At 37.8% G+C, this 14156-nt stretch overlaps 1 protein-coding gene across 5 annotated transcripts in view; it reads left to right on the top strand.

Moving 5' to 3' along the window:
* CORIN (corin, serine peptidase) overlaps positions 1 to 14156 on the top strand; it is a 269106-nt gene that overhangs the window by 209940 nt on the left and 45010 nt on the right. For all 5 annotated transcript variants that reach the window (XM_063723401.1, XM_063723400.1, XM_063723399.1 and 2 more), the window contains 3 exons: positions 7683 to 7796; positions 9622 to 9732; positions 10846 to 10975. In XM_063723401.1, coding sequence (XP_063579471.1) covers positions 7683 to 7796; positions 9622 to 9732; positions 10846 to 10975 — 355 coding nt within the window. The remainder of the gene's footprint in view (positions 1 to 7682; positions 7797 to 9621; positions 9733 to 10845; positions 10976 to 14156) is intronic.

Below are 14156 nucleotides of genomic sequence, written 5' to 3'. Positions count from 1 at the left end.
TAGTATCTTTGCATATGCTTCCCATGTTGCTAAATAGACATCTAGATGCACAAAGGCAGAGTTCATACTCCATCATTCAGAGTTCAGACTCCCATCATTCCCAGTTTGACTGGGATTCATTTTCATGTCCTCTCATATTTTTTCTCTTTTGGCAAAGGATAAAACTCTTCTTGACATTTCTGCCATTGAGTTCCAAAATCGCCAGTGGAAAAGCCGTAAATGCCAATGGTAATTTGAGTGGACTTAGTTCTCATTATATTTCCCTGCAAATCTTTGTACTTGTAACCTCAATGTATTCTGGAATAGAAGTCAGACAATGGTATTTAATAAACAGTGTTTTTGAGGAAAGCAAAATGATTGAAGATCTATCCACAGGAGTGTTTGGTTATGATTATTTAGCCTTTCCTGTTTAAGAAGAATTGACACTGTTTCATGAAAAGAACATAAGGCAGTACATCTTTTGAAATAATTTCATTCTTTTGGCCTTTGAAGTATGAAATATTGCCTTGCTCCATTAAGTGAATTTTAGGTGGTAAACATTGCCCTTCTGGTCTAGACAAAATGTCACAGTCAATCAACTGAAATCCTGTCAGCTCCTATAAATATGGACAAATGCATCTTTTGGAAAACTCCAGCTGTCAGAATGATGGTACAATGGCTGGGGTAATTTTGTTATGGAGGAATGTATAGTGTTTTTAGAAGCTACTGTTGTTTGCTTGTTTGTGGTTTTTTGTTTTGTAAAGAAATAAATCAAAACTCATTGAATATACCTTATATAAGTGATTTATTGAGAATGTGTTAGATTTGTTCACTTAACTATGACTTTGATGGGTCATGGTATTTGAGCTGCAATTTAGAATAGATTATCTTAGATGGTTCAAAGAGGTTGCATGATACTTTGTTGGTGTGGCTAGACCTAAATTTGTTGTAGGGGACTAAATATTTGAGAAATACGAAAGCTTAGTTAAAAACAAAACAAAACAACTTTACCAAGACAAAAAGTTCTGAGTTCTGGAGCATATTCTGCAAAAAATAAACTTAAAGTACTATAATATTGGTATAGGGTTTAAACGACCCTAAAATATCAGGTTTCTAGTTAAGTAATTGGTTTTCATCAGTATTTTAATCACACAATTAAAGGCACACCAAAATAATAGAATATATTGTTTAATCTCTATCAAAAATTAAAAATAATAGACAGCACTATTGAGAGCTCGAGTTAAGCAAAGTTAAAAGTGGGTAAGAAATAATACATTTGTAGTTCAATTAATTGCTCCAGCAGTACTAATTTATGAGAAGTTTTCCAAAGTGACTAACAATAGAAAACTTTACATACTTCGTTCCCCTTTGATACTTATGCATGCATTTGAATGGGCTTGTTCAGTGATTTGGGAGGACACACCACTTCATATCAAATAAGGAAGTCAGGTTGATGAAGGCTCAACAGAGGATTAATTAGGAAGTCATCTGTTTCCATTTGCCTCCTTGCTGTTTGTCTTTCTGTTTTCGTATGTGCATAGGCACACCATCTGGTAATGCAAGCACTAGCTCCAGCAAAGCTGGGTTTCACCCCAAGCTTCTTGCCTTTCTGACTTATTCTGTCCGTTGTGGGTAAGTGCTTGAGCTTTACTCAATAATTGAACAATTAACTATTCGTTGTCATGAATCTGCAGCTCCCTCAGAATTTCTAACAAGGTTATTGAGTTTCCCCTCAAAACAATACTTATTTAACTCAGTTATAAAATAAATATTGTATGAGACATTAACTTTACTTCTTGTTTCTTTGGCACTTTTGTCATGGAGAAACATGGTAGCCAAAGCACTTAACTTTTAAATACACTTTTAAAATATATGTATTAGAATTTAGCAATCAGTAATATTGTTCTTAAATGTCTCCAGCTCTTGTGGTAGATTTTCGCTGTTGAGGCTGCTTTGATTGTGTAATTGCCAATGTAAACAAGAGTTGAAAATGTCTGTACTAGAAAAGTTTTCAACAAGTGTTGGGATGAATTATGCAAATCCGATATGGGAAGGAAGTCTAAGAGACAGGGGAATACTGAGCAGAATCTGCACTGTGTCAGTACAGAAGTACTGCATTGTCTTAAGGATTGATGGTATGTCAGTAATTGAGCATACATGATATAGATGGAGCTGCCTGTAAAACTAGCAACTTGATAAATGAGTTTATTTTCAACGTAACATTTTCCAAGCATTGATAGCCATGCAGTGGAGCATGAGGGAAAGACATGGGAAAATAAATGATCAAGAATGACATCAAAGAAAGGAGAGCTAAGGAAAACAACAAAGGGATTGTATTTTTCAGCTTTTCTATCACTCTATAGATATGAATGTGTGAGGCTGAGGTTATCTCTTGCTAGGCTTTACCTCCGCAATTTGGGTCAGCTACAAGAGCAGGTGGTACCTGGGCTGTGATGCAAGCAAGCAGCAACTCCCAGTGGAGCAGTTAAATGAAAATATAGCTACAACAGGTGCTTTATATCAACTGTCAAAATAAAATCCTTTACTACATGAACACAGAATCAAAATTACTAATTGATCACTATTCTAAGTAAAATGGTATACATCATATGGAGAAAAGATTGGCAGCAGTACAAATGTCTGAGTGTCATTAAGTGATTTTCTGTTTATCTTCAGATGACTAAAAATCAGTTCTTCACCTATCTTTGGTCTCCTCTTGATCTTAAATAAAATAAAACCTTTAAATATAACCTGAGCCATTTCTCCAAGTCAGAATCCCCTTAGGTTGTATTAGAAGATCTGACTCTGATATTTATGGGTTTTACAGCTTGATTTCAAAGAGTTTCCAAAAGGCATGTTTTCTTTTTGGATTCTTGGATAGCATTTCTATGAGTTATCTCACAGAAGGGCTTAACTGGCTTTCTTAACACTCCAAATACCACCAGTCTCTATGCTTTTGTGTCTCTTTGTTTGGGGAGGAGACCACTCTTTGCTCTGTAGCTAGCAGAAGAGTGAGAGTCATTATGTCCATAGCTTTGGCATACCCACAAATGTGCTTTCAGGATGAGTTTTCAGGATTGATTTCTCATCACTCAGTAGGGTTTAATTTTCCATGTTAAGGGGGAAATTTTCTCCTTCCCTTTAAATACTTGGTTAACTGTTTCATCGTCTTCTGTGGTGTCTTGGGAAGGCAGACTGGAATGGCAGAGTGTCCTGCGTAGACTTAGACTTGAATTTACATCCTGACTTAGCCTTAGAGGCTGTGTGACGTTTGGCCAGTCACTTTACTTCTCTGGGTAAGATGCAGAGAACACCCACATTATCTCTCACAGCTTGGAATGCTTATAACATGCCCTGTTCATCCTCAGAAGCTAATAACTGGGAACTCACCTGCTGTGGTGGTGGGAAATCAGGAGGCGATTCCTTTCAAAGGCTGCCCCAGCCATCTCCCTTGAGGGAAGGAGTCCTGTCTAGCATAGTCTTGTTTCTGACAGCTGTTTATGGCAAAAGAGAGTGGGCTGGCCTGTCAGGCTAAAGCATGGGCTGGGCAAGGTCTCTGGCTCACATAGTAAACTCAGGTAGATGGATGGTGTCTTTTCCTGGAGATAGTGTTGGTTTTGGGTTGGATGTTCTCTCTTTTTAGGATTAGAGCCATGCAGTTTAAAGTCCCATCCATTCCTTCATCCTGCTCTTTCATAGGAGACTGGGCCACCCATATGTAAAGAGCATGCCATAAAAATGGCACTGCTAAAAGCAGGAAGTGACTCAGGAATTGAGTAGGCTGCTGCGACTTTCCAGCTGGATGGTGGCTGGATGGCCTGTGCTGGTATGGCTGCCCTGATAATCAGGCCTAGACCACAGTGGGAAGCAGGTCCTCTGTTCCAGCTGCTATAGCAGGTGCAGAGGCAGAGCCCTTTGCAGCCATGCTTTGAGGGAAGGGGCTCTGTTGTCCTGGATCCTGCATGCTGTAGAAGGCTCTTCACACCTGTTAGGCCTGTACTCTGGCTGCTACAGCTCCTATGATCTGCTCCAAGGTCACATCCATCAGCCACTTCGTGGGGCAGACACTGATCCAGTATGGCTGGATCCAGACTGTTCCAGCCTTTGTCAGCTCAGTAATGCAGTATTATCTTGTCTCCTTCCTCCTTGTGAGTGGCTCCATTCCGAAGGGTGAGAATGTAAAAATTTCATGCAGCTCAACTCAAGAGGATGAGTGGACCTACTTACTCTATAGTTGCATAGCTAAGAGATTCTTACAGAACAAAAAGCATCTGATTTAAGGTGATTTGCTGACTTTATTTGTAATGACAACTGTTTTTATAGAGAAACAAGGTATTCCATTTGGGGGCGGGGGGGTACTGCCTCTGTCAGGGCAGCCTGTTTCACAGAGTTTTTGTGAAAATGAGAGATAGAGTAAGCCAAAAACCCAGATGAATGCTTAGCACACTTAGCGTGACCAGTCAACCTGATTTGCCTGGGACTGATGGGGATCTTTTGGAACAAGGGACACTTCGTGCTCAAATCAATTAAATCCCTGGCAAACTGGGATGAATTGGTCACTTTTTTGGGACACTGTGTCCTCAATTATTGGTTGTTGCTATTGTCTCTGTGCTGGAGAGGTTATTATTCTGACATCAACAATTATTTGGTTTCATAACCTACAGCTGCATTAAACAGCCCATCCCATCCATGCCTGTTTTTAATTTTTGATGGAATTATATCCTTTTCCTGTTAGAATATACATTTAAAACATAATTGCACCAAAATGTCACTTTACAAAGAAAGTGGTTTCTTCTCAAAATAATACTATCTCCCATGTAACTAATGTCTCTCTCTTTTTATCTTACTTCTTTTGTGCTTACTGTAACTCCACAAAGGAGGTATTATGCTATGCAAACTTTTATGAGAAAAGAGAAGACATGGAGAGGTGAAAAATGAATGCTTATGGAGTACTTCTTTAATGTTTATAGTAACCCTATGAAGCAGGCATTATGATTTGTATTTTAGATGTATGGAAACCAAGGTTTGGAGAAGTTAAGTAACTTACCCAAGCTCACACAGCTAGTGAGATTTGGAACTAGGCTTCAAATCCAGTTGTCTGACTCTAAAGCTGTGCTTCCACTGCTCCTACCCCTTACACATACTTCATATTTGCATCTTACAAAGGACGGCAATTGATGACTTGTACCTGGATCCCATCCAGATCTTTCTCCGTGGAGCTGTGATGTGGAGGGATTCAATTTCTCTAAATGTTAGTTTCCTCACTTATAAAATGGTGAGCATAATACTGACATTATAGTGTTATTTTAAGAATTAAAGCTAATATCTAGAAGGTAGATACATAGTGGATAATAAATGTTATCTCATTATCATCATTACTATTATTATTTGTGAGGATGCACTTTAGGGGGCCTTCTTTCCCAGATGATCTATTTCTGTGGTATTTCATCATCTCATTCCAGATGTCGAAGTTCTTCCTTGTAGTCTTAAGAAGAATGTGCCTTGGGAATCGTCAGAAAAACTCATGCTATTTTATTTCATTCTCTGTTAGCAAGTGGTATGTTTTGTGAGCAGAGGAGCAGCCCTGGAGAAGGGTCGGCACATTGCATGGAGTGTTGAGCCCTCTTTCTTGATGTCTTTTGCTCTCTGGTAGAATGAGCAGACTGTACCATTTGGTAGCAGCTGGGTCACAGAGGACTGACTTCAGGCTCTTTCTCAAATCTCAAGAGACTCTTATTGTCAGAACTTTTCAGATGCTGTCTGGATCCTCTACTAGCTGAAAACTCTAAATAATGTCCCTGTGAGTCCTTGGAATGGATGTCCCTGGGCCTAAGACCACCCCAGAGTATCAGCCAGTGAAAGACTCTCACTATTTATTTCCTATATCTTTGGATGATGAAACACACTAAATCTAATTTTAGCTTATAGTAAGCATTTTGGGTCACTTATTTTTATAATTGTTTTTAATGAAAATTTTGAAAATCAATTTTTTTTCTCATAATGGATTCCAAGAAACCTGAGTCAATCATCTACATAATTTATCTGACTTATTTGTAGTAGGTCAGATGAACAATAACATTCCTTAAGAAACTTCTTATTTGATCACTGCTTTGCATTTCACTGACCTTAAAATAAATTATATTTTCCTGAGAGCCAGAGACATTTTGTTCCTTACATGAAATGAAGTTCTGCTTAAAACACACACATGTTGAGGGCCTGCCACATGCTAGCCATTGTTCTAGCCAAGGAGGTACTCAAATTTTTTTGCCATGTAGTCTCTTCCTTCACATGCTTCACGGCCTGGCCAGGGCCAGGGATCTGACCAGAACGACATAAACATATTAGACTCTTGTCAAACTTTAGCAGGCATATGAAATGCACTGCACATGAATCATCAATGGCATTTATTAAATACATCACAAGTGCTTGCTATTTCATAGGCAAATTACAGTTCAAGTTATTACATTAATGTATAAATTATATTCATTTCTCATATTAACTAATGAAGTTTCCAACTTTAGATCTCTGACTACCATAAAGTAATAGCTTTTGCACCTGGCTCTTAAACTAGTTTTGTTTGGCATAAAAGGAGCCTCTTTTGCTAAAAAAACAGATGGCCTCCTGATTGGGAGAATGAAATTACATTTTAAGGTGATACGCATTTAGATCACTAGACTTTGGCATATTTGCTTAAAAGCATAACATTATTTTATAGCTAAGTCTTATACATTGACAGCAATTTCACTCAGAAAGAAAAAGGAACGGCTAAAGATGAATGTTAATATATGCTTTTAAATTTTTTCTCCATATCCCGTATGTCACTTTTTTTTTTTTTTTTTTTGAGACAGGTGGAGGTTGCAGTGAGCCAAGAACATGCCACTTCATTCCAGCCTGGGTGACACAGCGAGACTCGGTCTCAAAAAAGAAAAGAATAGAAAATACATGAGAAAAGTGACTAGGGTTCTAATCCTGGTTCAGTAATTAACTATATGGTTTTAAACGGCAGAGTCTTGCTCTGTCGCCCAGGCTGGAGTGCAGTAGTGCAATCTCGGCTTACTGCAACCTCCACCTCCCGAATTCAAATGATTCTCCTGCCTTTGCCTCCCAAGTAGCTGGGATTACAGGCATGCACCACCATGCCTGGCTGTTTTTTGTATTTTTTAGTAGAGATGGGGTTTCACCATCTTGGCCAGGCTGGTCTCCAACTCCTGAGCTCAAGTGATCTGCCCACCTCAGCCTCCCAAAGTGCTGGGATTACAGGCGTGAGTCACTGTTCCTGGCCCCATATATCACTTTTGATCTTCTGTTAGGAGAGCTGTACAATTTATATCACAACATGAATATTATTGGGTATTTCTACTTTCAAAATTATATTATTCATGGTATGCAGAGGTCAAAACTTTTTAAGAAAAAAGACATTATGCCTTTTCTTTTTTTTTTTTTTTTTGAGACAAAGTCTCGCTCTGTTGCCCAGGCAGTAGTGCAGTGGCATGATCTTGGCTCACTGCAACCTCTGCCTCCCGGGTTCAAGTGATTCCTTGTGATCCGCCCGCCTTGGCCTCCCAAAGTGCTGGGACTACAGGCATGAGCCACTGCGCCTGGCCAACATCATGCCTTTATAGCGTAATTTTTCTACATTGATTGAATTTATCATTATTTTCAATTCCACGTCTATTGCAAATAACCTTTTCTTCTGTCTCTAGGTTGTAAAGAGAGAGATCTTTGGGAATGTCCATCCAATAAACAATGTTTGAAGCACACAGTGATCTGCGATGGGTTCCCAGACTGCCCTGATTACATGGACGAGAAAAACTGCTGTAAGTGCTTATGCAAATTTACATTATGCAAATGCTCAACAGAGCATTTTTATTTTAAACACCAGTTAAGTCTCATTTTGAATACAAGCTAAAAGTGTGTAAATATGCATATAAATATTTTAGTATTTTCACATCTTTTGATCAAACTCCACTTGTAAAAACATATTCTAAGAAGCCAACTAACTATGTGTAAAATATATACACTATAATATTCTTCTGGCATTATTTATGAGAAAATTAAAATACCTCCAAATATCCAAAAATAGAGAACATAAACTACAACCATAAAAGAAAATAATATGCAAATATTAAAATTAAATTAGAGAAGAAAAATTTCTCTTGGATTCATTATATGTCATTAGTTGAGTAAAACAGAATATTCAGTATTATGTGCACTATTGTCCTGAGTTTTGAAAGTACATATATCCACACATAGAAAAAGATCAAAAGTCATAATTAAAAGTTTACAGTTATAGTCTTTGGGTGGTATAATTATTAAATTTTTGTGCTTTTCTACATTTTCTAAGTGAATGGCCATTGCTTTTAGAGCCAGAAAATAATTATTTCTCTTAAGATGTTTTACCTACAAATAACAGAAAAGCCCAAATCAAAATGACGAATAATGAAGACATTTATCTTTTATTATCATATACATATCACATGTTTTATATTATCATATAGAGTCAAGTAGGTGGACTCTTGAGGCTGTATGCGGCAGTTTAGCACCTTGTCTATGATTTTTTCAGTTCAGCTTCAACTTAGGCTGGCTCCCACAATGGTGAAAAGATGACATTACCAAGGGCATCTGGGGCACCATGCTTCCTTGATCATGTCCAGCTGGAAGGAGGAAGAACTGTGTTCATATCTCCAAGATACCATTAAGGGATTGGCTCAGGTCAACTTTGGGTGGAGTCACAGCTAGCCGTCAGGAGTCTGTGTAGTCAGAAAAGACACTTCCTACAAACAGCTGAACTGCAAAAAGAAGCACCATGCAGGGAGAACCAATCAAAAAAAAGGTGCTGTTTTCTCCAGGTTGTTCCTGTCCCAGGCTAGGGCACATGGCACAGCAGCAGAGTTTGGGCAGGAGCTGTCCTGTGAAGCACAATCACACAACCGTAGGCCAAGGCCCAGATATCGGAGCACATGTTTACTCCTGGACTACTAATTGTATTCAGAAACAAACAAACAAACAAAAAAACTGTAGACAGAAAAATGCCATGCCCAGCTTAAACTAATCAGGATCTTCCTTTGGAACTGGGGATGGCTGGTGTAGGGGCCTGAACAAAATCGGGCTCCCTTAAAGAAAGGAGGGAGAAAGGAAATGGTTGTTAAGTAGGCAATCAAGGAGATATACTATAATTTTTAAGATCCAAAAGAGAACTATGTATGACTCAGAGAGTCATTTAATAATAGAGATGGGAAAAAAAACTGATTATGCATCTCTGTGGACAGAGATTGTTTTCTTTCTAAGGCGGCTTCAGTCTGTTCATCCCTTATGCTCTGCTCATGCAGATTTTAACCCCATTCTCTGATCTTTGGTATTTCTGCTGCTCTGAGTACTGTTTATTCAGTCTGATTGTTAGAACCAGAACATTGAGTCACTTGAACATAGTAATTCTGTTTAAATGCTCTTTGTATGCATTGATGTCTATTAAATAATATTTTACAAATTCTGTTATCCTGTTTTTATGCCCATTTGGAAGCCTCAGTGATCACATATTTTCTTCTTTCCATGCTCCTGCTGGCACATGAAGATGTGCATGTTAGTGATAATCGCATTTATTTCTAAAATGTTTTCCTTCTCACTTTTTGTTCCCCATGCCAGCATTTTGCCAAGATGATGAGCTGGAATGTGCAAACCACGCGTGTGTGTCACGTGACCTGTGGTGTGATGGCGAAGCCGACTGCTCAGACAGTTCAGATGAATGGGACTGTGGTGAGCTACTTGTTTCTGCGATCTGTTGTACTCTCTCATGCCTGTCAGCCACTGAAGTTGAATGAATCCTAAATTACTTCCTGGATTTTACTGCCCAAGTTCATCTATTTTGTTTTACTGCTATAAAAGCTGATAGTGCTGATCTATGTGTGTTATTTCCAACTCACAGAAAATTTCCCCACCAAGCTACTTCTCTATTTGAAATATCTATATTATATGGAAAAACGTTTGGGTTCAAAATGTTGTAATCATATAATTGCTGGGAGAGGATTTAAAAACTCTTCATTAAATCCCAACTTCAATAAATTTAATGATAGTCTGCCATTCTTTTGTCATCTATGCCTGATAGAATAGAATATTCAAGTGGCCCCTCTGCCTTCCCTACACCCTTCAGGTCCAAGACTTCTAACTATCTAGCTCCTTACACAGACAGGAATTGAAGACCTCTCCTACCAGCACCTCTAGTGTTGCAGTTTGTGATCTTGAGTTTGATTAATTTCCTCATCCCACACTCATCACTCCTTCCATTCACTCAGCTCTTTCTCAGTCCTTTGCATCATCCAGCCAAATCATGATTCTCATGTGTGTTGTGATCAATTGTGCAGCGTTTCATAAGTGCTCTGAGGCTGGTTAAGTACAGAGGATTCTCCTTTATATAATAGGAATTAACACATATACCAAATTAATCCTAAATTTGCATCCCTCTCATGCACTTGCATTCTCGTATGCTTTCTTGAAGGAAATGATAGAAATGAAGGAAATGATAGAAATAGATTTACAACTCGCTTCTTGTAATTATGCAAATCCTGGTTAACTCATGGGATGAGGCCTGGCTCTGGCTGTCTTCTAACTCATTAAGAAAAGTTAAGAACTGCCTGTCTCTTTCATTAGAGTCTACAGTTCTTTGAGAGTAGAGAACATTTCTAATTCGTTTTTTTTTAGCCCTCTAGCACACTGAAGGCAGTGATTTGCACAGGGTAGGTACACACCAAATGATTAACTAAAATAAATAAAAATGAATATATGCCAATGAAGCAGAGGCATGTAAAGCTATGTGCTTTCATGGGAAGAAATGTTTTTAATTAGGGTTTCCCTTGTCTTTTCTTTCCCTAGTGACCCTCTCTATAAATGTGAACTCCTCTTCCTTTCTGATGGTTCACAGAGCTGCCACAGAACATCATGTGTGTGCAGATGGCTGGCAGGAGATGTTGAGTCAGCTGGCCTGCAAGCAGATGGGTTTAGGGTAAGGTCAGTAGTTTGTAGCACTGATGAATTTCTCAGAAGGCTTCATGGAACTTGGCAGTAATATCTTCCTTAGGATGCATAGAGAGTTAGTGCTCTCAAACAAAGACTCCTTCAAAGCCCGGGAAATGAATCAGGTGAGAGGACCATATTTAATTACAGGCACCTGCCCTGAAGAGTGTGTGCTGGAAATGTACTTTGATGAAGCCTCTAAAAGTAAATGAAGTAATTGTATTTTAAGTACTTCTGCAATGAAATGCTTTCATTATTTATAAAAGCATTACGATCATTTCCTTTGAGGAATCTGGATGAAAATATCTTGTAATTTCCCCCCAAGAGATTATTGAAAATTTCTTCGTAAGCAACACACATTTTTAAATAAGTTGAAGTTGCTGGCATTTCTGTTTACTCTAAGTAAGGCAGTAAATGTAAATCAAGAACTAGTTCAGTATATTTGCTTCTTAGTAGAATGAAAAGATTCACACTGGCTTTGATACAGATATACTGAAACGGATCCTTTGAAAGTTAGATACTTGCTATTTTGTGAGGTTTTTCTTTTTCAATTTCATTGGGGGTGGAAAGCAATAATTTTCAGGGTCTTAGAATGTGTAAGTATTTCTTTTATTATCGATGTATTTGAGATTTGGGGGAAATGTAGAAATTAGAGAAATTGAAGACAAAGGAGTTCTAAAATTCTAGATTAAATAAAAAATTGATTAAATGCCATTTCCTAAGATCCATTGAACAAACTTGAAACAATTTTACAATAATGAGTCATTCAGTTATGGGATAGCAACTAGCAGCACATTTTTCTTATCCTAGTTTAAAGAATTACTAATATGTAGCTCCCAACATCTTGAGTCCCTTTCTCCCATGTAAAGACCCAAGTCTTTAGGAATTGAATAACTAATGCTCATCTATAATAAAGGAAATTTAAACTTTGCGAGAGTGGAAAAATTATATTTGCCAAGATCTATTAAATTAGACTTCATTCTCACAACTTCCTTATTGTGTCTAAATGAAATAGGTTATGATTGTGTTCAGAGATAAATGAAAAATCTTTTGAATATGGTTTTTTAATTTTTCTTCTCGATAAAACCTTATCCGCATAAGGTTGGAACTGCAAAGATTTTACAACCAGAAAGTTCTTTTGACAAGCCACCCTGAACATAGCTGTTCTATTGTAAATAGAAAGGTTTCTGTTTTTAAATATGCTTCTTTATGTTTCTTCTAAATATTTGCATATTGGGATTTTTATTGTGTTAAAATACACATCCATAAAATTCACCATTTAACCACTTTAAAGTGTGTAATTCAGTGGCATTTACTTTATTCACAATGTTGTGCAACCATCACCACTATTTGTTTTAGAACACTTTTATTATCCCAAAAGGGAACTATGTACTCACTAGGCAGTTACTCTCCATTTTCTCATACCCACTGGCTCAGATAACCACTAATCTGCTTTCTGCCTCTATAAATTGGCCTATTCTGGATATTTCAATATAAATGGAAATATACAACATGAGGCCTTTTCATCTGGTTTCTTTTACTTAGCGCATTTTCAAGCATCTGTCTTATAGCATGTACCAGTACTTTCCTGCTTGTGACTGAATAATATGCCATTAAATGGATATACATTTTGTTTATCCATTCAGACATTTGGATTATTCCCATCTTTGGCTATTGTGTGCACACTGGATTTTTAAAAAATTATGTACTCCATTTGTTCCATTTTCTCAACATAGTTGGAAAATGAAACTTCAGTATTTTACATATCTTTAGATATATAAAATTCAAATAGACATACAGATATTTTTTATTTTAGATTATTTTATTTCACAGAAGGACTAGGAAAATCTGAGATAGAGGTGTGGTTGGAAAACCATATCCATTATTTGAATGATTTAATGGGAAAAATGGGTAAGTGGTGATAAGTCCTCCAAAGAAATGAGTACTAGTAGTTTTAGAACCTTTTAGTTGCCTTGAAGTTTACTCTTTAGTTGACTTGAGTGGCTCATGAATTGACAGAAATCTGGAAAGCCAGGCTATGCCAGGAATGATGGTAATGGTCAAGATGAGGCTAGCTTCCTGCTGAGGGAACAGGCTCAGGCAGCTGCTATGTGACCACTGTCTCTGGAGACCACCTGCTGTGCTGCAAATTCATGATTCTGCCACCAATGCCTCAAATAAACTCTAAGTCACCCTGCACCTTTGAGTCATTTCCTCCAGATCAAAGCCCTTGCTAGAAGGGTCTGTCTGGCCATGATGGGCCTATGCTGCACAAGGAGGGAAGTGGGAATGGGTGTTCCTTCTTAGCTTCTGGAGTGGAGTTTATGCCAGCCTGCCTTTGTACATTCAGACATATTCTGCATCAAAAACTTGAAGTTTAAAAAGCAACTCCCAACTAATTCCATTCAGTATTCCCCTTCCCTTTTTATTTTTGAGTATCTGCTTATGGGCCTTGTACTGGACTAGGCATTGGGTCGAGGATGCAAAAGTGAATAACATCATCAGAGTTTATAATGGAGTGGGGAAGACATGTAGGTAAACAGCCAAGAACACAAAGTTAGAAAAAAGTCCAGATATTCTGCCATCAGAGAATGGTGTAGACTTATTGCATAGAACATGGCATTTCTATTAAAATTATACAAGAAAAGCATAAAACTTTAATCTTATCTTGATAGTATAAATTTGTTATATCACTCATTCATTCATCAGTTCATTCAGTAAACATTTATAGAGAACGGCATTGTAGTGTATGTAGGGTCCAGAACCAGCATACCCTAATTGCAAGTGGATCATTCTTCTACTTCAGGGAGTATATTTTGGAGGGAATTTATCAAGAATGCAGGTCTCCCAAATTTCATGTGTTGCAGGGATTCTACTGAAATGCTTTCATGATAGAGGCAGTTGATTCAAAACACCTGCACTTAGGATATTTTAGACCCAAATTATGCCTTTGATGTGTTACTGCTCAAATGCTAGGCTCTCAACTCAGTGCTTGTCTAGATGAGAAGATTTAGAGTTCCTTGCTGAATCTGAAAACTTTTTGCTTTCATCTGTTGCTATCTCAAGAGTTCAGCCCAGATTGGAAGTATGATGGCTCTCTGATTAGAAAAATGTATAAATCAAGCCCCTAAATTCTCATGACAGCTGTATTAGTCCATTTTTATGCTGCT

Source organism: Pongo abelii, chromosome 3 (assembly GCF_028885655.2).
Source record: "Pongo abelii isolate AG06213 chromosome 3, NHGRI_mPonAbe1-v2.0_pri, whole genome shotgun sequence".
Classification (NCBI taxonomy): Eukaryota; Metazoa; Chordata; class Mammalia; order Primates; family Hominidae; genus Pongo; species Pongo abelii.
Note: the sequence above shows the minus strand (reverse complement) of the source record. Positions and strands in the feature narration are given on the sequence as shown.